We start from the raw sequence: 27,309 nt of genomic DNA on the forward strand, positions 1-27,309 counted from the left end.
TAGCACATTTCCACACAGTCTATACATAGAGTCTTGTGATATTAGTGTGCAGTGAAATACAGCAATTGAGTAACACGTTTAGTCCAGAAGCTATGTAAAAATGCTGCTATGTGTAAAAGGGTTGAATTATTATTAATAGCTCAGGTAGCACATAGCTGCTTGTGTTGGTGTGAGTTTTCATCACAGCACAGATGTAGATTGATCAGCTGCTCTCCGATCCTCTTTATGCTGAGCTCTGCAAACACGCACACACACACACACACACACACACACACACACACACACTCATGCGCTGTGATGCATGCACACATACACACCGTGCTCTATTTCACGCACCTACAGTCTCACACACAGGAACAGCAGGCAGGACGGAAAACAAGGTGACTCCTGCAGAAGCCGTTCAAGCAGGTACATTCACGTTTCTGCTCTTCTCTGCTGATTTGTTCACTTTCATGTCATGTGAAGCTACGGACAGTAGATTTAACCAGTTTTCTGGTGCTGAAAGTAAAGATAGGTCAAGTGATTGTGAATGTGACAAGTACAGTAGCATCTGTCATGATGTTAATCAAGTGTGCATTTTTCTGTGTTTTTGATGTCACCGAGCCAGTGCTTATTATTATTATTATTATTATTATTATGCTTGAATTTCTGCTTTGAGTTTTGCATTAACGTTTCAATGTTTCAGGTGGGGAAAAATTTAAATGAAGTGTGCCAACAATAAAAGATTAATATTTAATCATATAGTGAGGAGTGAGAAGAATGGTGTGTAAGTCGTATTGTGTTTACTATCTGTGTTACCTAATGTTTATTTATTCATAGAATTTACTTGCAATTATTACAAAGCAAGGTTTACACAGAATAAAGGTGCAAAACCTGTACCCTTTGTAACATTTAGACACTAATTTAGTTACTGATACAGTATGTACCTTTAAGGTATTAATGTGCACCTTTAGGGCTAAATAAGACACAAAGGTTTAGTTTTGACTGACTGTGTTGTACAGCTAAGCGCTGATTCTTTTTTAGGGCTCTAGTAAACAGATGTTCAGTACATTGTGAACTACAGTAAACATGCTTAAAATAGCAGCGCCTGCTGAAACTAGAGAAACCTGCAACATTATGAACATCATCTCAGGATGAGCTGAGAGAACGAGAAGCTGGAATTTAATTCAAATAACACTAAACTGAAAAAGTTGCAAGCCTGTGTCTTACAGTAATTTGCTGTTGACAGATGTCATCATTTCGCAGAATCTAATACTGTCATAATCTTATAATCGCATATGCTTCACAATGTGCATAATTTGCTTCAATGCATGTATTATCCATATACATAATGTACACAGCAATAAATAATTTGAGGAGTATTACAAATTCATTTTGTTGATGTAATTGTGTTAGATCATACTAAACATTGGCATCAGTGTTCTCTATGATCTGCTTAAGATTATAAAGCTTTTTAAAAGCATGGTCTTGCTTGTCTGTCTATATCATTATTTTAGTATGTTTATAATTATAAGATGTATCAGATATTCTTCTTCGCCATGTTTTTGCTAAATCCTTCTCTGTTTTTCTAGAGCCGGATCAGTAAACAGTTTGGTGTCTATTGACACAGCTTTATCTGGGACCCCAGAGACATCATGTCAGGGGACGGTAGTCAGGGTGACAAAACCCAGTGCAATGGAGTCAAAAATCACAGGTATACCTTCAGCTTCATGGGAATTGGTTTCCTATCCCATTTCCCATTTCGAAATGTGTATTCATTTTTCACTTCATGTATAAAAAGGCTAGTTTGCTGAATTGCTGCTGCTCATTCGTGCTGTTAAAACTTCTTTTGTCTGCTATTGTTTTCACAAATAAAGGCCTCAAAATTTCAAAAATGCATTGGCATTAAATGTTAAATCCATATAAAGGACATTTACTTGAGATGAAAAAGGGAAGATATGAAGTCTTGTTTTCTGAGAAATGGAACGAAATTTAATTAGTTTATGTTTAAGATGAAAACAATCTGTCAAAAAATCCGTCAATGGCCAAATGCAACCTTCATGGTCTTGTTTTAAACCTAAACACTTCAATGATATATATATATATATACACAGTCTGAAGTGTTCCTAATAAAATAAGTTTACATTGAGCGTTTACAGACCATATTGACATATTTTGTTCCATTAAATTTATTTCTTCGATTTTCTTTCTTTGGCCTTGAAAGGTGCTTTATTAGCCTTAAAATTTACCTTCACAAACCTTGATGTAATCGAGTGAAGTAAAACCATATTTCATTACTTAACTACATATTGTAATAATGGACATGTTATTAATCAATCATAATGGTAGAAGCCCCAAGACAGAGCCTTGTGGCACACCGTACTATTAAAAATATCATCAAATTATCATAAAAAGAGGAACATTTATAGTTTGTACTAGTAAAATATGATTTAGTTTGCTTACTTTCTTATGTTGCTTGCATAGATCTATTAGTTGTGATTTCAGATATAAACGTGGTTGGTTACAGGGTTAAGGGGTTAAGCCTGGTTTATACTGAACGTCATCGCAGCATTGCTCTGTGTCATGCAGCTATTGATTCGGCTCTAATGTATTTTTATTGTTTATTGAACTTTTGTGTATTAGCAGTATCGCATCTGATATCATACTATTGATATTAATATCAGTATGGCTGTGATTGCATTACGAAGTGATAATATTAAGATCGACAAATTAATATCACTGGCTGGGATACATGGTGTTCTCTGATTAACTGTGCATTTCTGAACGAATAGAGAAATGTGTTTTACTCTCCTTGTTGCAATAGGTCGGCTCTTCCCGCTGCAATGTTCTCACGAAACAATGTCAGCATGTGGAGCGTTCTCAAAAAATGCATTGGGATGGTAAGCCAAATATGCCTTTATAAGCATAAATATGTTTGCATTGCTGTAAGCATGATGTGAGCAGTGGTCTGGAGCCTCATTTATAAAGTGTTGCGCAGAAACCATCCTAAATTTGAACATGCGATCATTTCTCAAATTTGCTAATTTTATGAATGAGGCTGGAATTCTGAATTCTTTTAACTGCCTTGAGCTGAATATAGTGCTGCTTGAACTCGTTGTATAATTGATGAACTATGCACAGTTATTAAACGTTTTTACAAAAAAATCTGTATTATAAAGTGGTAAATGTGACTCCAATTATTGTCATCTTCACAGGAACTTTCTAAAATCACAATGCCGGTGATTTTCAATGAGCCTTTGAGTTTTCTTCAGAGATTGACTGAATACATGGAGCACACGTACCTCATCCAGAAGGCCAGCGCTTCACAAGACTCCATCCACAGAATGAAGGTAAATATATTTTCTTTTCTTTTTTTTAGGCCAAGAAACCCTTGGTGAATAGAGAAATAGAGCAGGGTAAAACTGAGTAAAACAGTGTTGAATTTAAGCTTGGCCTATATTAACATGCATATGTTACCATAAATGCATTTCAGCACTATGTTTCCATTGCAAAGCCAATGAAAGTATTATTATGGTGACCAGAATTCAGATATTACATGGATATATTACATTTTTAAACTGGACAGATTGTGAAAATTAGCTTAATTTTCTACTTTCGGTTTCATTTTAGGTGGTCTAATTAGATTTCTCATAAAAATGCCCTTAAGGTCAAACAATAACAAACACTAAATCATATAGATTAATACTAAGGCCTGAATTCAACATGCTTTCATTTAATTACCTTCAGCATACAGAATTTGCATCATGCAATGTAAAAACGCTTATTTTAATATAAGTGAAATGTATGAAAATATCAAAATAATAATTTTTACTATAAGCAAAACATCTGAAGATTTATAATTATACTCAATAAGCCTGAAATGGCTCAAACATATTTACCACCCAAACTCAAACCATTTTGCATGTTTATATAACCTTTACATAATATAATATACATACAATATATATGACTGTGGACACATACACAGATTTTATTCTTTCAATTTAATTGTCATTTTGATTGTTGGGTGAAAACACTTCCTACTGTTATGGAAGTTGATTTGAGACTGTATGAAGTGTTTTGGTAGTTGAAATGCCAAGCTGGAAGCGTTTCTTTGTTGTTGTTTCTTCCAGTGTGTGGCAGCTTTCGCGGTGTCAGCTGTGGCCTCACAGTGGGAGAGGACGGGAAAACCCTTCAACCCTCTGCTCGGAGAAACCTACGAGCTGCTCAGGTCAGAGTTTCACATCAACTGATCAGCTATGAGCGAATACGTTAATGTTTCCTATGAACCGACGTGTTTGTTTTTGCGTCATCAGAGAGGATCTGGGCTTCAGATGGGTCTCTGAGCAGGTCAGTCATCATCCGCCGGTCAGTGCCTTCCACGCCGAGGGCATAAAGAACAACTTCATGTTTCATGGCTCCATTTACCCAAAGCTCAAGTTCTGGGGAAAGTGTGTGGAGGCTGAACCGCGTGGAATCATCACCCTAGAGCTTCCTCTGTGAGTCATGGATGCCCTGAACATGTTGCATGAGAGGTCAAGAAGACGATACGATTGACTTGAGCATTCTTCGTTTGTTGTTTTTCAGCCACAACGAAGCCTACACCTGGACCAACCCGACCTGCTGTGTTCACAACATTATCATGGGACAACTGTGGATCGAGCAATATGGAAATGTCGAAATTATTAATCATAAGTAAGCGCAAGTATAGTCCTTAATCTGACGAAGCGTAACAAACAAGGAAGTAAATGATACTATTCTTGTGTTATTAAGGTTTGAAAAGAACAACTATTATGAAAGACATATGGTCCTCGAATGATTTTTACTCTGCTTTTTTAACAGAACTGGGGAAAGATGTTGTTTGACTTTCAAGCCGTGTGGCATCTTTGGAAAAGAGTTGCATAAAGTGGAAGGATACATTCTTGATAAAAGGTATGTAAACACCACTAAAATGACATTGAATGTTGATTTTGATATGACTGTAGTGCAGTAAAGTTAGCTCTATATAGTGACATTCTACGTCAACTCGACTAACCCCTACCTAATACTCTAATAGACATAGAGAGTTAGTAGAAATGTAGTTGCAACGTTAATAATAGTTAGTAGAATGTCAAAAGTGGACTGTCGAAACAAAGTGTAACCTTTACTTTTTGTATGACTTTGCTCGTATGAGTTCACTGCATCAAAATACAACAACTACTTGACTATTTGCTGACTATTATTACCACTATTATTATATCTGGACTCTTAGTTAACTGTGTTCCCTTAAAAAGCATAAACAAATGTACAGCAGTAAAATGGCCATAATTTTTTGCCATATGTGTGTCCAGCAAAAAAAAGATCTGTGCTCTGTATGGCAAGTGGACGGAGTGTTTATATTCTGTGGACCCAGCGGCATTTGAAGCTCACAGGAAGTGTGACACGAAGCGCTCTGAGAAGGACAGGAAGGGAAGCACACAGGTGACTGATCCTGATCACGATCGTACGGCGCGCATTTGATTGCTGGTATTAATAACCTGGATCGCCGTCTAACGTAGTGTGCAGTATGTGTTGCTGAAATGCAGAATTGGTTGTTTTCAGAGTAATAGCGCGGACGAGGAGCCGGATGAAATGCCTCCTCCAGAGGCCGAGACGGTGCAGGTGATTCCAGGAAGTGAGCTGATCTGGAGGATATCACCACGACCTGACAACTCAGGGAAAGTATGCAGTATTATTATTAGTAGTAGTATTATTGTGATGAGTGACTGTATTGATTGGTCATAATGTAATGTAACTTCTTGCTGAATTAGAATTGATTTGATTAATTTCTACTATGAAGGTCCTATTGGAAGGATTTGTATTGGGTATATATTTGGGTATAATACATATATTTGGTATAAATTACCACTTGTTTCTACTCCTTAACATGCCTTTTTTTGCTGTATCAGAAACAACCCAAACCAATGCAACTGTACACTATAAGAATACTTTGATAATTTGATGGTGATATAAAACTGAAAAAATTTTTTTGTAGCCTATCCATTATTTTTCAAATCACCCTAATTCCCATTTGGATTATTACAGAAAATAAGGTGTCTAAACAACCGTTTATGATTCTGACATATTATGATAAACACAGCTTTTATAAAATTTTAAAGACTGAATACAGTAGACATAAGTAAAAACTAAATGTTGGCTTGAAAATGAAGTACATCTCAGTCAAAGTCACCAGCATTAATCTTACATTAATCTATTAATCTATTAATAATCTAATTAATCTATCTTTTTTTTATTAAAAACAAACAACAATAATAAGTTTACGTTTACAAGTGTGCAATTCTAAACACAATGAGGAAGTGACTAGGAGTAGTCTATATATATATATATATATATATATATATATATATATATATATATATATATATATATATATATATATACCTCTCATACAAAGAAGTGCTAAAATGCTAAATCCCTTCAACTGATTATATCATCAACAAATGCTGTACATGATCTTTAGCATGATCTTTAATAACAAATATGCATATTGTATGTATATACAGGTCTGTATATACAGTATATATATGGCCTATACCATTTTACCCACCTCCCTTAGTTCATACAGGTTCATACAGGTTCATACATGCCTGTTTTATGACAGATTGTGACTCAATTTTTCTTTCTTTCTGTCTGTCTGTCAGTACTATGCGTTCACATCCTTCGCTCTGCAGCTGAATGAGCTGGATGGAGACATGCAACGAGCTCTTCCACAGACGGACTGTCGTCTGAGACCTGATATCAGAGCCCTGGAGAACGGACACATAGGTACATTCATCTCTCATAGACGTTCGTTCAGGATTCAGGATTCATGCAGGATTGTTCCTTAGAACTGCATGGTACAAATAAGGGCCTTAAGACAGTGGACCAACTGGGTTTAATGAGATGTTATTGAGGAGGTGACCCAAATGCTCTAACTAGGGGACATCGAAGAGGCCTGCGTGTGCATATCTAGCATCGTTATCATAGTCTCAAAATCCAACATCACCTCCTGGGTTTGTAATGACCAAAACCACGGGCTTGTCTAAATACCCACTTGTGGTCACACTCTTCACAACTAATTCAACTAAAATCAATTATAAATATTAGAAAACAAGGAAAACTAAATGAAAATTAAAAATGACTAACTGGAAATAAATGAAAAATTAAACTAAAACTGAGAAGAAGAAATGTAGTAATGAAATCATTCAAAAAGCTAAAACTAATAAAATGGCAATTTGTGCATTCTCTTGGATTTTCTAGCAACATTACGCTAAAAATAAAACAAATGATTGCAATTAAAATTGTATACATATATATAATCTTTAATAAAAAAACTGCAGTAGTTTATAAATAATACTTGAGTTTGAAGCCAGTGTAGGTGCAAGAGATCATCAGGTTATGTTCCGGTTTAGATATATTTATATATATACATATATAATAACATAAGTCTGCTTAACTGTAATATACGATATGCTTGTTCACTGTTTCCAGATGCAGCCAGTGCAGAGAAGAACAGACTGGAGGAGAAACAGCGAACAGCCCGGAAAAATCGCTCCAAATCAGACGAGGAATGGAAAATAAGGTTTGACAAAAGTTAATATATACCCAGCAACAAAACGTATACTAATATCTAAAAGTAGGCTAAATAATTCAAGCGTCTTCTTTGTTCTGAAATAATTGTACGTAGTTTTAAATCCAGTCTTGTAGATAAAGTGAAAGATCTTGGGACCATCAATACTCTTTGCTTAGAAAACCTCAGCGACTGAACAGATGTTTTTGGGTTTAAAAGATATTCAGGAGCCGTTCCACTCAGAGCTTTAAAAACAATCAATAACATTTTAAACTTGATTCTGTAACACAACAGCAACCGGTGCAGAAAGCATAATACAGGGGAGATATGATTCAATTTGCAGGGACCAGTCAACAGTCTGGCAGCTGCATTTTAATCTGAAGTCGATTTATATCTGCTTCAGAAAAAAAACTTGGCTCTTAGAACAATCTTTGTTGGAAGAAACTAGTTTTAACTATATTATTTATCCAACTTGGTCTCATAAAAATTGTCTCAATTTTGTGCAACATTTTTTACATGCTTTACTGCATGTTTTGCAGCAGTTTTAATGAAAAATGTCCGCTGAGTGTCACTAAAACACAGGTTCAATATGTGAACCCTGGCACGGTTTTATTACAGCAATATAGATATATACTGCAGCGGTTCAGAATTAAAATATCTGTGGACTGTTGCTAAAAGTTAATGCTCTATCATGTTGGAAATATGCCCTTCACCAAATCTAACCCTATACCTACTCGATACTGTTAAGAAATACAAAATTGAGATAAAAACACATTTGTTGATGCAACTGTGTCATTTTACACAGATTTGAACTGTTTTGTCGAGCTCCTTGTCTTTCAAGTACGTCTCTGTACTCCATAATCTTCAAGCAATTGTGCAAAAATTACACTTTATTAATCAAAACAAATGAAAATTTAATTGAAAAGGAATAACTGGTGTCCAAGTTTTACTGCCTCTATTGTTCATTTCTTTTGGAAACTGCAGTGATATGTACTTGTTGGGAAGTATTTTGTGTCTTGTGCACCCAGGTATGTTTATCTATTTATTGAACGTCAGTGTAGAATTGAAAGTAATGCCCAAATTCTTCTCTTTAGGAACCCAGATCATAATCGGTTACCAAAATCCCAAACACAATGACCTCCGTTTTGTCCTCATTTATTTAAAGATTTAATATCAGAAAATCAATGGTCTCTATCATTTCTATCATCATCGGTAGATAGATTTGGGTGTCAACAGCATAGAAATGAAATGAAACCCATGCCTGGTAAGGATGGACCCCAAAGGAAGCATATATAATGAGAACAGAACAGGGACCAAAATGGAGCCCCGAGGAACTCCAAAAGGCAAAATAGAGCTAAAAGACAAACAGATTATTTTTCATCAGTAGTTTTTGGTTTGTATGCATTTTAAATGTATTTTACGGATGGACAGACATGATTGCACTGATCTTAACTTTAAAATTGAACTCATGTTCACTTGCAGGTGGTTTCATCAGGGGCCGAACCCTTACACCGGGGCCCCAGACTGGCTTTACAATGGAGGCTACTGGGACAGAAGCTACTCACACCTGCCTGACATATACTGACCTCAAACTACTGGAGACATCTGGGGAACGAAGCGTCCTGTGCTCTGGAAAAGCACGGGGAGCTTGCATTTCTATATTATTCTATAAATGTGTAAATGATTGTCTGTTTTGGTGCTACGCCGTGATTATGATGACACAGTTGTGGTCGGCATTACATACAGAAAAAGCACGAGATCTAACCTGAGCTTTATCTTATAGTAGTATTAATTTATATAAAGCATACTCAAATATGATAATAGATGTGTGAGATGTGTGTAACGTCATACGTAATTTGTACAGTGTTGTGCAAAACATTTGTTACATTTAAACATGAAACATTGTAATTTTTATGGAAACTTGTCAACAATTAATAAGGATTAATTTCAAACTAGACTAGAAGTAGAACGATAGTGTTTTATTACACAGCTAGGATGATATAACATGAATATTATTATTAATATGTGCATTATACAGCTGCACCTTGAAAAATGCATGTTGTCACATAAACACTATTTTTGCCACATGACGTTTTTAATGTTGATAAATAAATGTATAAACAATATATCTTTTTTTGTGTTTTAATGTAAATTATATGAATACATCTCATGAAAAGACACAGCAGATACAGAGAGTCATGCTGTATGTAGCCTGAGAAGCAAAGAGCAGAGCTGGGCAATTGTTAAAGGCTGCATCCACGTTTTAGGTTTGCTGTATTTTCTTTATACAACATTTAATACGATCATTCTTAGACTTTTCTTGTGCATACAAATATGTCCATGTGTGCACATGCATAATTGCTCAAACACTTTCAGTGGCTTCACCTACTCCGTCAGCGACCCTGTTGTATGCAAAAAAACTGGTGCGTTTTTCTTTCTTACATGGTTGCTGGAGCTGAGGTTTTAATGCATGGTCTAGACTTATTGCGCTAAATTTCAGTGGTAATTTTGAATTTTATACTACAACACTGATTAATATTAAAATCAAGATTATGATCCAGTTGTCATTAGAGGGACAGACTTGCAGCCTCAGCTCCGCTTCTAAAGCCATCATATAATCCTGATTATGTGAAGTAAGACGCCTCTCAAGCAGGTCTGTGCTTACAGAGCTGTTGCTATGACAACAACTCTGAGATGAAAATCCAGTCCAGTTCACTGGGTCATTGGACCAGTTAACCCAGATGACTCAATCAAGCGTGTGATGATGTTTATGTCATTTAATCATATATTCATTTGTAATATATTTTCAGACAGTTTTCCTCGTTCTTGCAGAGATTGCTATTGTTCTACAATCTTATGTTCTTGTAGTTTTTTTGTCGTTCACGAGTAAGAAAGAGGTTCCATTCCTGCTGAAAAAAATGTATATATATTCTTTCACTAAAAGCTCGTTGACTGGTTTAACCACATTTTTAGCTGGTGAGGCTGAACACTAGCTTAAGTATAAACCAGCTAGGAGCAGCTGGTTTGGCCGCCCATATTAACCTTATGCATTCAGTTGATGTCTTTCATGACAGTTTTTCATAAAACTGTTTTACAATGAAATCACTCAACTGGTGTTGTGCAACTTGTATGAATTGAAGAAAGTTCAACAGGATTAGATTTATAAATAAACAGAGAAAGTTTGCTTTTGTAGCAAAGAAACAACTATTTACCACAGCTTTATCAGGTAGAGACGCATTGAAAGTTTTCCTTCAGAGACCCAGTGGTATAAAAACTGTGCCACATTTAGATTTTTTGTTTATTTAATGAACCCAAAGCCTGAAAAATCTATTTGAGGCGGTTAGTTTCAAAATTGTAGCGGGTCACCATCAGTGTTGGGCATGTTACTTTCAAAAAATAATTGTAGGAGCCATTTGTTTATTTTATTTAAAGGTATATATATTTAATCTTTTTTGTTTTGCATCTGTCTTTTATTTTGAAGATGTTCCCCCTCGGCAGGAGAATGAAGGCTTAAAGTTTTGGGTGTGGCCTACTGGAGCATGGCCTGCTGGGAGCACATGGTCTTTAGACCTTACCTATTGTTTGTTGTCAGCCAAACCTTGAAACCAAGTTTTGTAACACAAGTTTGTTTTACTTTTGTAATCAAGTCTGCAATAAATGTCAAGAAATGCACATTGAAGTTGGTGTTCCGTGGAGCTCAGTAAGCGTCTAAACCCTCAGCAGGCCCAAGAGGTGACTAATGTGACGAATTGATTAAGGATAGTCACCACAACAGTCTAAAGACCTGCTCTGGAAACAATTGGAGTGGATTATTGTTTGGATTACATTGGATTCATCTGGATTGAGCATGGAGGATCAGGCCAGAGCATGCTTCAAGGTTGGTATGTAAAGTCTGAAATTTTAACTGCAAGCAAATATTCTATTGATTGTAAGGATTTGAAAAGTATGCCTGTTAACCTTGGAAGCTCTAGAAAGATAGAAGAATTCTTTGGGAAAATGTGTAAACAAAGGACATGCAGTGCTTTAAGTTTGAAAGAAGTTATATTCCCATGTTGGTTTAAATTTATTTGGATGTTAATTTCTGAAGATTTTCTTGGATTTCAAATATGCTTGAGACTACTGATAAAGAAGTTATGGAACAATTTAATTTGGGTGCTATGGACTCTGCACAAAACATGGATGAAGTTAATCAGATGCGGACGCATAGAAAAACAAGATTGGCACAGCTAACTCGAAGATCAAACATCATCAATGAGTTGTTGGACGATAGGATGAACACTGATGAAGTAAGACAAAGTTTGGTGAAATATAAAGAATTATTGGAAGAATTCAAGGATGCACACAGGTCTTTTCAGTGTTTGTTGGGTGATGAAGAATGTAAAAAGGATAGTGATGAGTGGTATCAACCAAAGACTAATGTAATTCAAGGCTTTCTGTCATCTGTAAATTCTTGGTTATCAAGGGCCACAGAAAGAAAGGACATTGATGATGATGTTGCTTCTGCTGACAGTATTTCTTCAGTGTCTCGTAGGTCAAAAGGAAGCTCTCAAAGTTCACATTCATCGGCTTTAAAGGTTGCAGAAGCAGAACAAGCGGTTCTGAAGGCACGGTATGCTGCATTAAAGGAGAAGCATGCCTTAGAAGAGAAGGAGCAAATGCTCAGCCAGCAAATGGAACGACTAAGGATGCAAAAGGAAACATTGGAAATGGAGACTGAATTGGCAGCTGCCTCTGCTAAAGTCAGCATTCTAAAAGAAGGGGATTCACAGATAATTGAAGAGGAACAGGAACCAACAAAGGCACAAGGTGTATATTTAAGGTGTGCATCCTGAAGAACTGTTTTCGTTAAAGAATCCAGTGGCCCTGAAAGCTAAGCAAGTTCCTCTGAAGAATGTCAAGGCTGGTTCAAATAAATTAGGTAGACGTTATCATCCATCCACTCAAATTAAATATAATAAATGTATGTGTATAAATGTAAGTATAAGTGTATAAATGTATGCATGTATGTATAAATGTAAGTGTATAAATGTAGGTGTAGGTGTATGTGTATAAATGTATTTGTATAAATGTAAGTGTGTGTGTATTCGTGTATAAATGTGTGTGCATGGGTGTGTAAATGTGTGTGTGTGTGGGTGTGTATAAATGTAAGTGTGTTTATGCCTGTATAAATGTAGGTGTGTGCATGGGTGTGTAAATGTAAGTGTGTGTATGTGTATAAATGTAAGTGTGTGTGTAAGTATATGTATGTGTATGTGTATGTATGTGTATGTGTATAAATGTAAGTGTGTGCATGCGTGTATAAATGCAGGTGTGTGTATGCGTGTATAAATGCAGGTGTGTGCATGGGTGTGTAAATGTAAGTGTATAAATGTAGGTGTGTGCATGGATGTATAAATGTAAGTGTGTGTATAAATGTAATTGTGTGCATGCGTGTATAAATGTAAGTGTGTTCACGCGTGTATAAATGTGTGTGCATGCATGTGTAAATGTAAGTGTGTGTATGCGTGTGTAAATGCAGGTGTGTGCATGGGTGTGTAAATGCAGGTGTGTGCATGGATGTATAAATGTAAGTGTGTATATGTGTATAAATGTAAGTGTATAAATGTAGGTGTGTGCATGGGTGTGTAAATGTAAGTGTGTGTGTGTAAATGTAAGTATATGTATGTGTATGTGTATAAATGTAAGTGTGTTTATGCCTGTATAAATGTAGGTGTGTGCATGCGTGTATAAATGTAAGTGTGTGCATGCGTGTATAAATGCAGGTGTGTGCATGGGTGTGTAAATGTAAGTGTATAAATGTAGGTGTGTGCATGGATGTATAAATGTAAGTGTGTGTATAAATGTAATTGTGTGCATGCATGTGTAAATGTAAGTGTGTGTATGCGTGTGTAAATGCAGGTGTGTGCATGGGTGTGTAAATGCAGGTGTGTGCATGGGTGTGTAAATGCAGGTGTGTGCATGGATGTATAAATGTAAGTGTGTGTATGTGTATAAATGTAAGTGTGTGTGTAAATGTAAGTGTGTAAATGTAAGTGTGTGTATGCGTGTATAAATGTATGTGTGTGTATGCCTGTATAAATGTAGGTGTGTGCATGGGTGTATAAATGTAAGTGTGTGTATGTGTATAAATGTAAGTGTGTGTAAATGTAAGTATATGTATGTGTATGTGTATAAATGTAAGTGTGTTTATGCCTGTATAAATGTAGGTGTGTGCATGCGTGTATAAATGTAAGTGTGTGTATGCGTGTATAAATGCAGGTGTGTGTATGCATGTATAAATGTATGTGTGTGTATGCCTGTATAAATGTAGGTGTGTGCATGGGTGTGTAAATGCAGGTGTGTGCATGGGTGTGTAAATGTGTGTGTATGTGTATAAATGTAAGTGTGTATGTGTATAAATGTAAGTGTGTGTGTAAATGTAAGTGTATAAATGTGTGTAAATGTAAGTGTATGCATGTATAAATGTAGGTGTGTGCATGGGTGTGTAAATGTAAGTGTGTGTGTGTGTGTAAATGTAAGTATGTGTATGTGTATAAATGTAAGTGTGTTTATGCCTGTATAAATGTAGGTGTGTGCATGCGTGTATAAATGTAAGTGTGTGTATGCGTGTATAAATGTAAGTGTGTGTATGCGTGTATAAATGCAGGTGTGTGTATGCATGTATAAATGTATGTGTGTGTATGCCTGTATAAATGTAGGTGTGTGCATGGGTGTGTAAATGTAAGTGTGTGTATGTGTATAAATGTAAGTGTGTGTGTGTGTGTGTAAATGTAAGTATATGTATGTGTATGTGTATAAATGTAGGTGTGTGCATGCGTGTATAAATGTAAGTGTGTGTATGCGTGTATAAATGCAGGTGTGTGTATGCGTGTATAAATGCAGCTGTGTGCATGGGTGTGTAAATGTAAGTGTATAAATGTAGGTGTGTGCATGGATGTATAAATGTAAGTGTGTGTATAAATGTAAGTGTGTGCATGCGTGTGTAAATGTAAGTGTGTGTATGCGTGTATAAATGCAGGTGTGTGCATGGGTGTGTAAATGCAGGTGTGTGCATGGGTGTGTAAATGCAGGTGTGTGCATGGGTGTATAAATGTAGGTGTGTACATGGGTGTGTAAGTGTGTGTGTGTGTGTGTGTAAATGTAAGTATATGTATGTGTATGTGTATAAATGTAAGTGTGTTTATGCCTGTATAAATGTAGGTGTGTGCATGGGTGTGTAAATGTAAGTGTGTGTGTGTGTGTATGTAAATGTAAGTATATGTATGTGTATGTGTATAAATGTAAGTGTGTTTATGCCTGTATAAATGTAGGTGTGTGCATGCGTGTATAAATGTAAGTGTGTGTATGCCTGTATAAATGTAGGTGTGTGCATGGGTGTGTAAATGCATGTGTGTGCATGGGTGTGTAAATGCAGGTGTGTGCATGGGTGTGTAAATGTGTGTGTATGTGTATAAATGTAAGTGTGTGTATAAATGTGTGTGTGTAAATGTAAGTGTGTGTATAAATGTGTGTGTGTAAATGTAAGTGTGTGTGTAAATGTAAGTGTATAAATGTGTATAAATGTAAGTGTGTGTATGCCTGTATAAATGTAGGTGTGTGCATGGGTGTGTAAATGTAAGTGTGTGTATGTGTATAAATGTAAGTGTGTGTGTGTGTGTGTGTAAATGTAAGTATATGTATGTGTATGTGTATAAATGTAAGTGTGTGTATGCCTGTATAAATGTAGGTGTGTGCAGGGGTGTATAAATGTAAGTGTGTGTATGTGTATAAATGTGTGTGTGTGTGTGTGTGTAAATGTAAGTATATTTATGTGTATGTGTATAAATGTAAGTGTGTTTATGCCTGTATAAATGTAGGTGTGTGCATGCGTGTATAAATGTAAGTGTGTGTATGCGTGTATAAATGCAGGTGTGTGTATGCATGTATAAATGTATGTGTGTGTATGCCTGTATAAATGCAGGTGTGTGCATGGGTGTGTAAATGTGTGTGTATGTGTATAAATGTAAGTGTGTGTATAAATGTAAGTGTGTGTGTAAATGTAAGTGTATAAATGTGTGTGTATGCCTGTATAAATGTATGTGTGTGTATGCCTGTATAAATGTAGGTGTGTGCATGCGTGTATAAATGTAAGTGTGTGTATGCGTGTATAAATGTAGGTGTGTGTATGCGTGTATAAATGCAGGTGTGTGTATGCATGTATAAATGTATGTGTGTATGCCTGTATAAATGTAAGTGTGTGTGTGTGTAAATGTAAGTATATGTATGTGTATGTGTATGTGTATAAATGTAAGTGTGTGTATGCCTGTATAAATGTAGGTGTGTGCATGCGTGTATAAATGTAAGTGTGTGTATGCGTGTATAAATGCAGGTGTGTGTATGGATGTATAAATGCAAGTTTGTGTATAAATGTAAGTGTGTGTATGCGTGTATAAATGTAAGTGTGTGTATGCGTGTGTAAATGCAGGTGTGTGCATGGGTGTGTAAATGCAGGTGTGTGCATGGGTGTGTAAATGCAGGTGTGTGCATGGATGTATAAATGTAAGTGTGTGTATGTGTATAAATGTAAGTGTGTGTGTAAATGTAAGTGTGTAAATGTAAGTGTGTAAATGTAAGTGTGTGTATGCGTGTATAAATGTAAGTGTGTGTATGCATGTATAAATGTAAGTGTGTGTATGCCTGTATAAATGTAGGTGTATAAATGTAGGTGTGTGCATGGATGTATAAATGTAAGTGTGTGTATGTGTATAAATGTAAGTGTGTGTGTGTGTGTAAATGTAAGTATATGTATGTGTATGTGTATAAATGTAAGTGTATGTATGTGTATAAATGTGTATGTATGTGTATAAATGTAAGTGTATGCGTGTATAAATGTGTATGCGTGTATGCTTGTATAAATGTAAGTGTGTGTATGCGTGTATAAATGTAAGTGTGTGTATGCCTGTATAAATGTAGGTGTATAAATGTAGGTGTGTGCATGGATGTATAAATGTAAGTGTGTGTGTGTATAAATGTAAGTGTGTGTGTGTATAAATGTAAGTATATGTATGTGTATGTGTATAAATGTAAGTGTATGTATGTGTATAAATGTGTATGTATGTGTATAAATGTAAGTGTATGCGTGTATAAATGTGTATGCGTGTATGCTTGTATAAATGTAAGTGTGTGTATGCGTGTGTGCATGGGTGTGTAAATGTAGGTGTGTGCATGGGTGTGTAAATGTAAGTGTGTGTATGCGTGTATAAATGTAAGTGTATAAATGTAGGTGTGTGCATGGATGTATAAATGTAAGTGTGTGTATGTGTATAAATGTAAGTGTGTGTGTGTGTGTAAATGTAAGTATATGTATGTGTATGTGTATAAATGTAAGTGTGTGTGTGTGTAAATGTAAGTATATGTATGTGTGTATAAATGTAAGTGTATGTATGTGTATAAATGTGTGTGTGTGTGTGTGTAAATGTATAAATGTAAGTGTATGTATGTGTATAAATGTAAGTGTGTGTATGCATGTATAAATGTGTATGCGTGTATGCATGTATAAATGTAAGTGTGTGTATGTGTATAAATGTATGTATATAAATGTAGGTGTGTGTGTATGCGTGTATAAATGTATGTGTATAGATGTAAATGTGTGTATGTGTATAAATGTATGTGTATAAATGTAAGTGTGTGTGTGTGTATGCGTGTATAAATGTCTGTGTATAAATGTAAGTGTGTGTATGCGTGTATAATTATAAGTGTATGCATGTATAAATGTGTGTGTGTGTATGCATGTATAAATGTAAGTGTATGTGTGTGTAAATGTAAGTGTATGCGTGTATAAATGTGTGTGTGTGTGTATGCGTGTGTAAATGTAGGTGTGTGCATGGGTGTATAAATGTAAGTGTGTGTATGTGTATAAATGTATGTGTATAAATGTATGTATGTGTGTGTATGCGTATATAAATGTCTGTGTATAAATGTAAGTGTGTATGCGTGTATAAATGTGTGTGTGTGTGTATGCGTGTATCAATGTATGTGTGTGTATAAATGTCTGTGTATAAATGTAAGTGTGTGTTTGTGTGTATAAATGTAAGTGTGTGTATGTGTATAAATGTATGTGTGTGTATGCATGCGTGTATGAATGTATGTGTGTGTATGCGTATAAATGTAAGTGTGTGTATGTGTGTAAATGTAAGTGTATAAATGTAAGTGTGTGTATGCGTGTATAAACGTAAGTGTGTGTATGCGTATAAATGTGTGTGTATGCGTGTATGAATGTGTGTGTGTATAAATGTATGTGTGTGTATGCGTGTATGAATGTATGTGTGTGTATGCGTGTATGAATGTAAGTGTGTGTATGTGTATGCATGTATCAATGTATGTGTGTGTAAATGCGTGTAAATGTAAGTGTATACATGTATGTGTGTATGCGTATAAATGTAAGTGTAAGTGTGTGTATGTGTATAAATGTATGTATATAAATGTGTGTATGCGTGTATAAATGTAAGTGTGTGTATGCGTGTATAAATGTAAGTGTGTGTATGCGTGTATAAATGTAAGTGTGTGTATGCGTGTATAAATGTAAGTGTGTGTATGCGTGTATAAATGTAAGTGTATGCGTGTATAAATGTAAGTGTGTGTATGCGTGTATGAATGTGTGTGTATGCATGTATAAATGTAAGTGTATGCGTGTATAAATGTAAGTGTGTGTATGTGCATGCGTGTATAAATGTATGTGTGTGTTTGTGTGTAAATGTAAGTGTATGTAAGTGTGTGTATGTGTATAAATGTATGTGTATAAATGTATGTGTGTGTTTGCGTGTATAAATGTGTGTATGTGTATGCGTGTATCAATGTGTGTGTATGTGTATAAATGTATGTATATAAATGTGTGTATGCGTGTATGAATCTGTGTGTGTGTATGCGTGTATAAACGTATGTGTATGCGTATAAATGTAACTGTAAGTGTGTGTATGCGTGTATAAATGTGTGTATGCGTATAAATGTGTATGTATGTGTATAAATGTATGTGTGTGTATGCATGTATGAATGTATGTGTGTGTATGCGTGTATGAACGTGTGTGTGTGTATGCGTGTATGAACGTAAGTGTGTGTATGCGTGTATGAACGTAAGTGTGTGTATTCGTGTATGAACGTAAGTGTGTGTATTCGTGTATGAATGTAAGTGTGTGTGTATGCGTGCATGAATGTAAGTGTGTGTGTGTGTGTATGCGTGCATAAATGTAAGTGTGTGTGTGTATGCGTGCATAAATGTAAGTGTGTGTGTGTATGCGTGCATAAATGTAAGTGTGTGTGTGTATGCGTGCATAAATGTAAGTGTGTGTGTGTATGCGTGTATAAATGTAAGTGTGTGTATGTGTGTATGCGTGCATAAATGTAAGTGTGTGTATGCGTGTAAATGTGTATGTATAAATGTAAGTGTGTGTATGCGTATATCAAAGTGTGTGTATGCGTGCATAAATGTAAGTGTGTGTATGGATGTGTATACGTGCATAAAAGTGTGTGTATGTGTATGCGTGTATCAATGTAAGTGTGTGTATGCGTGTATCAATGTAAGTGTGTGTATGCGTGTATCAATGTAAGTGTGTGTATGCGTGTATCAATGTAAGTGTGTGTATGCGCGCATCAATGTAAGTGTGTGTATGCGCGCATCAATGTAAGTGTGTGTATGCGTGTATAAATGTATGTGTGTGTATGCGTGTATGAATGTGTGTGTATGTGTATAAATGTAAGTGTATGTAAATGTGTGTATGTGTGTAAATGTAAGTGTATAAACGTGTGTGTATGCGTGTATAAACGTAAGTGTGTGTATGCGTGTATGAATGTAAGTGTGTGTATGCGTGTATAAATGTAAGTGTGTGTGTGTGTGTATGCGTGTATCAATGTAAGTGTGTGTATGTGTATAAATGTAAGTGTATAAATGTAAGTGTGTGTGTATGCGTGTATCAATGTAAGTGTGTGTATGCGTGTATCAATGTAAGTGTATGTATGCGTGTATGAATGTATGTGTGTGTATGCGTGTATGAATGTATGTGTGTGTATGCGTGTATGAATGTGTGTGTGTGTATGCGTGTATGAATGTGTGTGTGTGTATGCGTGTATAAATGTAATGTGTGTATGCGTGTATGAATGTAAGTGTATGTATGCGTGTATGAATGTATGTGTATGCGTATAAATGTAAGTGTATGTAAGTGTTTGTATGCGTATAAATGTATATGTATGAATGTAAGTGTGTGTGTATGCGTGCATAAATGTAAGTGTGTGTGTATGCGTGCATAAATGTAAGTGTGTGTGTATGCGTGCATAAATGTAAGTGTGTGTATGGATGTGTATACGTGCATAAATGTAAGTGTGTGTATGCGTGTAAATGTATGTGTATAAATGTAAGTGTGTGTATGCGTGTATAAATGTAAGTGTGTGTATGCGTGTATAAATGTGTGTGTATAAATGTATAAATGTAAGTGTGTGTGTATGCGTGTATAAATGTAAGTGTATGTATGCGTGTATGAATGTATGTGTATGCGTATAAATGTAAGTGTATGTAAGTGTTTGTATGCGTATAAATGTATGTGTATGAATGTAAGTGTGTGTATGCGTGTATGAATGTAAGTGTGTGTATGCGTGTATGAATGTAAGTGTGTGTGTATGCGTGCATAAATGTAAGTGTGTGTGTATGCGTGCATAAATGTAAGTGTGTGTGCGTATGCGTGCATCAATGTAAGTGTGTGTATGCGTGTATCAATGTGTGTGTATGTGTATAAATGTAAGTGTATAAATGTGTGTGTATGCGTGTATCAATGTAAGTGTGTGTGTTTATGCGTGCATAAATGTAAGTGTGTATGGATGTGTATGCGTGCATCAATGTAAGTGTGTGTATGTGTATGCGTGTATCAATGTGTGTGTATGTGTATAAATGTATGTGTATAAATGTAAGTGTGTGTATGCGTATAAATGTAAGTGTATAAATGTAAGTGTGTATGCGTGTATAAATGTAAGTGTGTGTGTATGCGTGCATAAATGTAAGTGTGTGTATGGATGTGTATGCGTGTATCAATGTAAGTGTGTGTGTGTATGCATGCGTGTATCAATGTAAGTGTGTGTGTATGCGTGTATCAATGTGTGTGTGTGTATGCGTGTATCAATGTAAGTGTGTGTATGTGTATGAGTATAAATGTGCGTGTATGTCTATAAATGTGTGTGTATAAATGTGTGTATATGCGCATATGTGTATAAATGTAAGTGTGTGTGTATATGTGTATAAATGTTATTGAGGGAAACAGGAAGTTTTCCTGATTTTGTAAGTTTGTCTTGTTTATTTCAGTGATACCTTGTATTGTGAACACATTGTGATGTGTTACTGATTTATCAAGAAGATCACACAGAATATTGTATTTTTATTTGATAAGTTTTTATAAGATACACAGTACACATGGTATTGTATTCACTTTATTGAATAGTAGAAAGAAAGACCACTATAGCATCATGTTTAAAAGTAGTTTATTGAGAAAAGACATTAAGTATGATATATGTAGCTTTAATTAAAGTATAGCCAGAGATAAAATATGTATTAGTAAGAACATTGAAGAATAGGAATGTTACCGTTGAGTGCCGAGTTCCCGACGCGGAGAGGAGGACATCTTAGAAAGATCTTCGCAAAAGAGCAGACTGATAAGATGGCTGTCTTTTTATAGTGAGCTTCTTGAGAGGAAGGTCTCCTGTATGGGACTTTCCTAAAAAGTGTCGACTTGCACCTGTAGTCTATAAAGGAGGGCTGCACTTAGAAGTGAGCCAGAAGATAAAGCTGCACCTCGGCGACACACTTCTCTGATGCCAGACAGCCACGACGCCTCAGAACGACCGAGCCCACAGATTATACAACTTTGTTTTTATTTCTATTTTATATTAGTATTTTATTTGTAATGTATTTAACCTATATATAATAAAACTATATCTTATTATAACCAATACACTCGCCTGCCAAAAGACTCGAGACCTGAGCAGAACAGACCACGGAGAAGTCTTCTGTGACCTGTCTTGTGAGTATGATTAAATGCTTATGAGAAATAGGACAGACTCGACTTACTTTACCTTACCTGAGGATTAAAAAAAATAAGGTAGGAGGTGCAGGAGATTTGAGCACCATAAAACTATGTGTGTATGTATGTGTATGTGTGTGTATATATATATATATGTGTGTATATATGTATGTATATGTGTAGGTGTATATATGTATGTATATATGTGTACGTGTATGTATGCATATATGTACATGTATATGTATGCGTGTGTATATATGTGTGTATATGTATGTATATGTGTATATGTGTAGGTGTATATATGTATATATGTGTATGTGTGTGTGTGTATGTGTGCATATTTGTGTGTGTGTGTGTATGTGTGTGCGTGTATGTATGTGTATATATGTGTATGTGTCTATGTGTATGTATGTATATGTATGTGTGTATGTATGTGCGTGTATATGTGTGTGCGTGTATGTATATGTATATGTGTTTGTGTGTGTGTGTGTGTGTGTGTGTATGCATGTGTGTATGTATGCGTGTGTGTGTGTGTATGTATGCGTGTGTGTGTATGCGTGTGTGTGTGTGTATGTATGCGTGTGTGTAGGTGTATATATGTGTATGTGTATATGTGTATGTGTATGTATATGTGTAGGTGTTTATATGCATATGTATGTGTGTGTATGTATGCGTGTGCATATGTATGTGGGTGTGTATGTGTGCATTTGTGTGTGAGTGTGTGTGTGTGTGTGTGTGTGTGTATGTATGCGTGTGTGTGTGTGTATGTATGCATATGTATGTGTGTGTATGTATGCATGTGTGTGTGTGTGTATGTATGTGTGTGTATGTATGCGTGTGTATGTGTGCATATGTATGTGCGTGTGTATGTGTGCATTTGTGTGTGAGTGTGTATGTATGCATGTGTGTATGTGTATGCATGTGTGTGTGTGTGTATGTATGTGTGTGTGTGTGCATATGTATGCGTGTGTGTGTGTGTGTGTGTGTATGTATGTAGTGTGTGTGCGCGCGTATGTATGCGTGTGTATGTATGCATATGTGTGTGCATGTGCGTGTGTGTGTATGTATGCATATGTGTGTGTATGTATGCATGTGTATATGTGTAGGTGTATATATGCGTATGTGTATGTATATATGTGTGTGTATGTATGTGTATGTATATATGTGTGTGTATGTATGTGTATGTATGTGTATGTATATATGTGTGTGTATGTATGTGTGTGTATGTGTGTGTGTGTATGTGTGTGTGTGTGTGTGTGTGTGTGTGTATGTATGCATATGCGTGAGTTGCTTCATTATAAAAGTAAATAATTACCAGGAAAAGTATTGCGTTACCTAATAAATGTTCAGATCTCTTAATATTGGGGACATCCACGTTATTAATGTTAAATGAATGAAACAGACACTAAATAGTACCTATCATTATTATGAAACATTAATTTAATCTACACTATCTACTGACATCTAAGTAAGCATAAGTAAGCAAGCAAGTATGAATGCATAATTGTTAATGTTTCAAATTAATTTAGGACTGGTGGTGCTTCAGATATTATCATTTAGTGTTTCTATAAAAAACAAAACTATGAATTCTACTACTAATAACAATATAAAACACAGTGTTATTGATAGACTGCTTTTTTTTTTTTTGATGGATCCACAACATACTATCACTTTATTAACCCCAAACCTACCCTAACAGTCTACTCCAAGTTAACAGACGTGCAGACTATCAAAATGAAGTGTAATTAATAAGGTCCTGGCTTCATGAAAATGAATCATGCAGTCTGAGTGATCAAAAAAATAAATGCACTAATGCAGTTGAACATTTTGACAGCGCTGATAAAAACAATAATAGTGACCAGACACAAAATTAAAAGTGTTGGACAGTTTTCTTTTTATTACAGTATGTTGGGTGATCTTTTAAAAGCGGTGTGGAGTATAACATCTGTTAGTGCATATGTCCTCTTTGCCTTTCTTACATCATCTTTAATATGTCATCTACTCAAAAGTTCGGGGAGCGTCCGGCCGCATGATTTAGGGAGTCAGAGGTTGAATGGGTTTGAGCGAGAACATCCCACCTGCTGGCCGCCGGGTACGGACGCTCTCATCAGATGGCAGTTTGGTGTTTGTAATGCAGAGCGGGTAAACAGACGTCTCCATCACAAGTATCCCTCCCGACGAAACTGTTCCTGCAAGATGTCCTTGTACTCGTCAAAGCCTCCGTCCACGCGGTGAACTCGGCCGGCCTCGCAAACCCAGAGCTCTTTACAAACTATCCGGATCAGACGCTCGTCGTGGGACACCAGAACCACTCCGCCCTGACAGAGAAACATTACTCAGACATTTTAGATTTATATTATAGCCCAAAATTCTTTATATAGTAGACGAGTAAAATTCGGGGCCAAAAATGATTCAGACACTTTGACCTGACCATGTTTTAAGTATGTTTTTTCCTTTTAATTGCTAATTCAGCCTTTATACGCCACAGCCTGAAGAACATTTGGTATTTACTGGCAATTGGTTGAGCTAAATTAGTATTATGTGGTTTTGTAATTTTGTAATTTGCCCCAAAATTAAAAATCTGTCATCATTTCCTCGAGTACTTCCAGATCTGTATGAATTTCTTTGTTCTGCCAAATGCAAAGGAAGATACTTTGTTGACTAAAACTGATTAAATTTATTCCATATTAGGAAACAAAAATGAAACTCACTGGTGACCCAAAACTGCCTGATTACAAAATATCTTCCTTTTTTAATAAATTCAAACGGGAACTACTTAAGGGTGAGTAAATAATGACAAAATGTCATTTTTGTGTAAAATATTCTTTTAAATCTAAGAGCTGACAGCTAGTCAACCTAATTTATTACATCACTTTCTATCAAAGCTAGCCGGCATATCAAGATGAACTTGTTCCGTTTAAGTTTTTGTCATATTTCATTACCATTTACTAAACTATGCCAGTTTAGTTTAGCGAATAAACTGAAATGTTAAAAGGTGTTAAAGGTGAATTCTGGTTGGACTCTACGGAGAATCATCAGAGCTCAGAAGATTTGCTGAGGACGACACAAGCAGATTCTGCTCTTACTTTGAAATTGTTGAGGGCTTTTGCCAAGGCTTCGATCGTCTCCATGTCCAGATGATTCGTCGGCTCATCCAAAATGTAAAAGTTTGGGCTAGAAATGAAAGTCAGATTTGTTAACATCTGTCAAAAAGAGGGTCTGAATGATTCAATGAGGTTGAAAATGAGAGTCAGGTTATGAGGGTTAGAGGCAGGAGTGATATAGTTACCCAAAACTTACAAAAATACAATGCATTAAGAGCAGGATGAAGATGTCAATTATTTATATATATATATATATATATATATATATATATATATATATATATATATATATATATATATATATATATATATATATATATATATATATATATATATATATATATATATATGATAGATTTTTTTTTCTCTCATTTAGAAACAAACTGAAGATGCTGGCATGTTTCCCTGAAGACAAATTAAAACAATTTCCCTTGCACTTTAAATTAAAAAAGTTTTCAGGCTTAATACATCACGTTTCCTTCTGAAGCATCGGTGAAAGTTTGAACTTTTTTTTAACAGTTGCGTTCGATTCCCTCAATTGTCCTCGGTGTCTAAAAGACAGATCTCAAAATCATACAGTCACTGCTGGAAAAAGTTCAAATATGCAAAAGATGCTGTAAAACGGAAGAATCTGCAGGATCTGGAGGGTTTTTCTGAAGAACAGAGCTCAGCTTAACTGTTCAGAACAAACGAGGGAACCATCTCAAAATAAAAAAAAGAGTTGTGGATCATTCAAACAACCACACGCTCTATTAAAAACCAAGGGTTGTTAAAATAATTAAGGGGGTTATTTTGACAATTTCAGCTATTTTTGGTCTTGTGGACTGTGCAATTTTTTCGATCTCTCTTATTTTGTTAAAATTATTACGATTTTGCAAGGGGTTCCCAAACTTTTGTTATATCATGATATTTATAAATGCACAAAACTTGATTCATTACAATGCAACTATTAAGCAACAAACTAATGTTAATGAACAAAAGTGATAGTTGTACTATTGATACTACGATACAACAACACTAAAGGCAAACTAGTTAAGATGCAGTAGGAGCAAAAGCGTGACTCTGTGTGTTGATGTTTGTGTTACCAGGGCATGGTCATCTGAGCGAAAGCCACACGACTCTTCTGTCCTCCAGACAGACTCGCCACCGGCCGCGTGGCCAGCTCCCCCGTGACGCCATACCGGCCCAGCTGATGACGGTACTCCTCCTCTGTGTGACCTGACGCGTGGAAACAGCACAGCGCTCAGCTAAATCTGATGCAGATCAACAGCAGTCGTCATTTATTTTATTGCCTTCCTTAATACAGTTCATTCAAACAGAAAACACGAGACGCATTATAAATACATTTGAGACTATGAAACACCTGTGCATTTAACTTCCATACTGTGTCTAATTAAAGAAACTGAATATTATATGGCGAGTTGAATGAAATTGTATTAGCAATTAATATTTTCTCCATCCAAAATAAGGTTAGAGACATTAAGAAAGGTTTTGGGTCCTGTACTAATCTCATGTTGACTTTGTGATATAAGCAACAAAGAGTAACTGGTCAGCATCACAGAGTGTGGCTGTGAATATCTTCATTGACGAACAGGACTCGTCTCTGTATGGGTCACGATGTAATCCTGATGATTTCTGATGAGAATGTAAAGTGCTAGTCTGAAGCAGTACCAGGAAATCTCTTGAGCAGCAGTTCTATTGAGCAGACGTTCAGGTCCAGCTGATCCACGTGATGCTGACTGAAATAACCGATCTTCAAGTTTCTGATTGAAAAGACAAAGAGAGGGAAGTGAGACACACACAGACGGAGAGAGAGAGGGTCTGGTGTCTTCAGAGTGAGGCTCACCTGTGAGCGTATCTAGTACCATTGACCGGCGTCAGCTCTCCCATCAGCAGCTTCAGGACGGTGGACTTACCAGCTCCATTCTCACCCACCTACACACACACACACACACACACACACACAATGAAGGAGTGCTCTCTAAAACCAAACCAAAAGAACCCTACTGTATCACATTATTTGATTTTTATCCAATAAATGTCCAACTTCAAGTAAAGAGGATCAAGTAAAGCCACAGGAAGTGTTCATCTGGAAATATTATTGAAGTCATTCTGACGATTACTTGATAAAAATCAGTCAAGATTTGACAGCAAAAAAGACAAGAGAAGCAGTAGCTGACACACTCATTTTGTTCTTGCAAAAGTATTCATACCTTTAAGGCTATCTCTATATATTGCAGCACTGAGTGTTCATTCAGTCCCTGCCGCTGAAAAACAGCACGCTTTACTTTTGGGATGGTACTCTGCAGAAATCTTGTTTCTCTGAGCCTGAGGGTTCTTTAGGTTCTTTAGTGTGTTTTCATGCTTACCTGAGAAGAGGATCAAGTCTTACCACATCGCCATAAAGCCCAAATTGATGTCATGTGGCAGTGATGTTTGTCCTTCTGTGGCTTTATTCTATCTCCACATATGATCATGAAGCTCTACTAGAGTGGCCACCAGGTTCTTGGTCACCATGGTAACCAAAGCCCTTCTCCATCAGTTGCTCAGTTTGGCCAGATCAAGGATCAAAGTCCTGGTTGTTTCAAACTTTTTAACGAAG

At 36.0% G+C, this 27,309-nt stretch overlaps 2 protein-coding genes across 2 annotated transcripts in view; one reads left to right on the forward strand and one right to left on the reverse strand.

The window, feature by feature from the left end:
* Window positions 1-328: 328 nt before the first annotated feature.
* Window positions 329-9,671, forward strand: LOC122323895 (oxysterol-binding protein-related protein 1). Its single transcript, XM_043218010.1, has 13 exons — window positions 329-408; window positions 1,572-1,693; window positions 2,804-2,879; window positions 3,195-3,329; window positions 4,113-4,210; window positions 4,296-4,478; window positions 4,567-4,674; window positions 4,822-4,911; window positions 5,310-5,439; window positions 5,560-5,679; window positions 6,660-6,783; window positions 7,489-7,579; window positions 9,050-9,671. Exons 2-13 carry the CDS (start codon window positions 1,635-1,637, stop codon window positions 9,150-9,152), a joined length of 1,317 nt encoding a protein of 438 aa, XP_043073945.1. The 5' UTR covers window positions 329-408; window positions 1,572-1,634; the 3' UTR covers window positions 9,153-9,671.
* Window positions 9,672-23,473: 13,802 nt separating this feature from the next.
* The window catches only part of abcf3 (ATP-binding cassette, sub-family F (GCN20), member 3), a 12,567-nt gene continuing 8,731 nt past the window's right edge, over window positions 23,474-27,309 (reverse strand). Inside the window, 5 exon segments of the mRNA XM_043218209.1 lie at window positions 23,474-23,921; window positions 24,690-24,777; window positions 25,793-25,925; window positions 26,379-26,470; window positions 26,554-26,642. Coding sequence (XP_043074144.1) covers window positions 23,763-23,921; window positions 24,690-24,777; window positions 25,793-25,925; window positions 26,379-26,470; window positions 26,554-26,642 — 561 coding nt within the window. The 3' untranslated portion in view covers window positions 23,474-23,762.

Source organism: Puntigrus tetrazona, chromosome 2 (genome assembly GCF_018831695.1).
Source record: "Puntigrus tetrazona isolate hp1 chromosome 2, ASM1883169v1, whole genome shotgun sequence".
Taxonomy (NCBI): domain Eukaryota; kingdom Metazoa; phylum Chordata; class Actinopteri; order Cypriniformes; family Cyprinidae; genus Puntigrus; species Puntigrus tetrazona.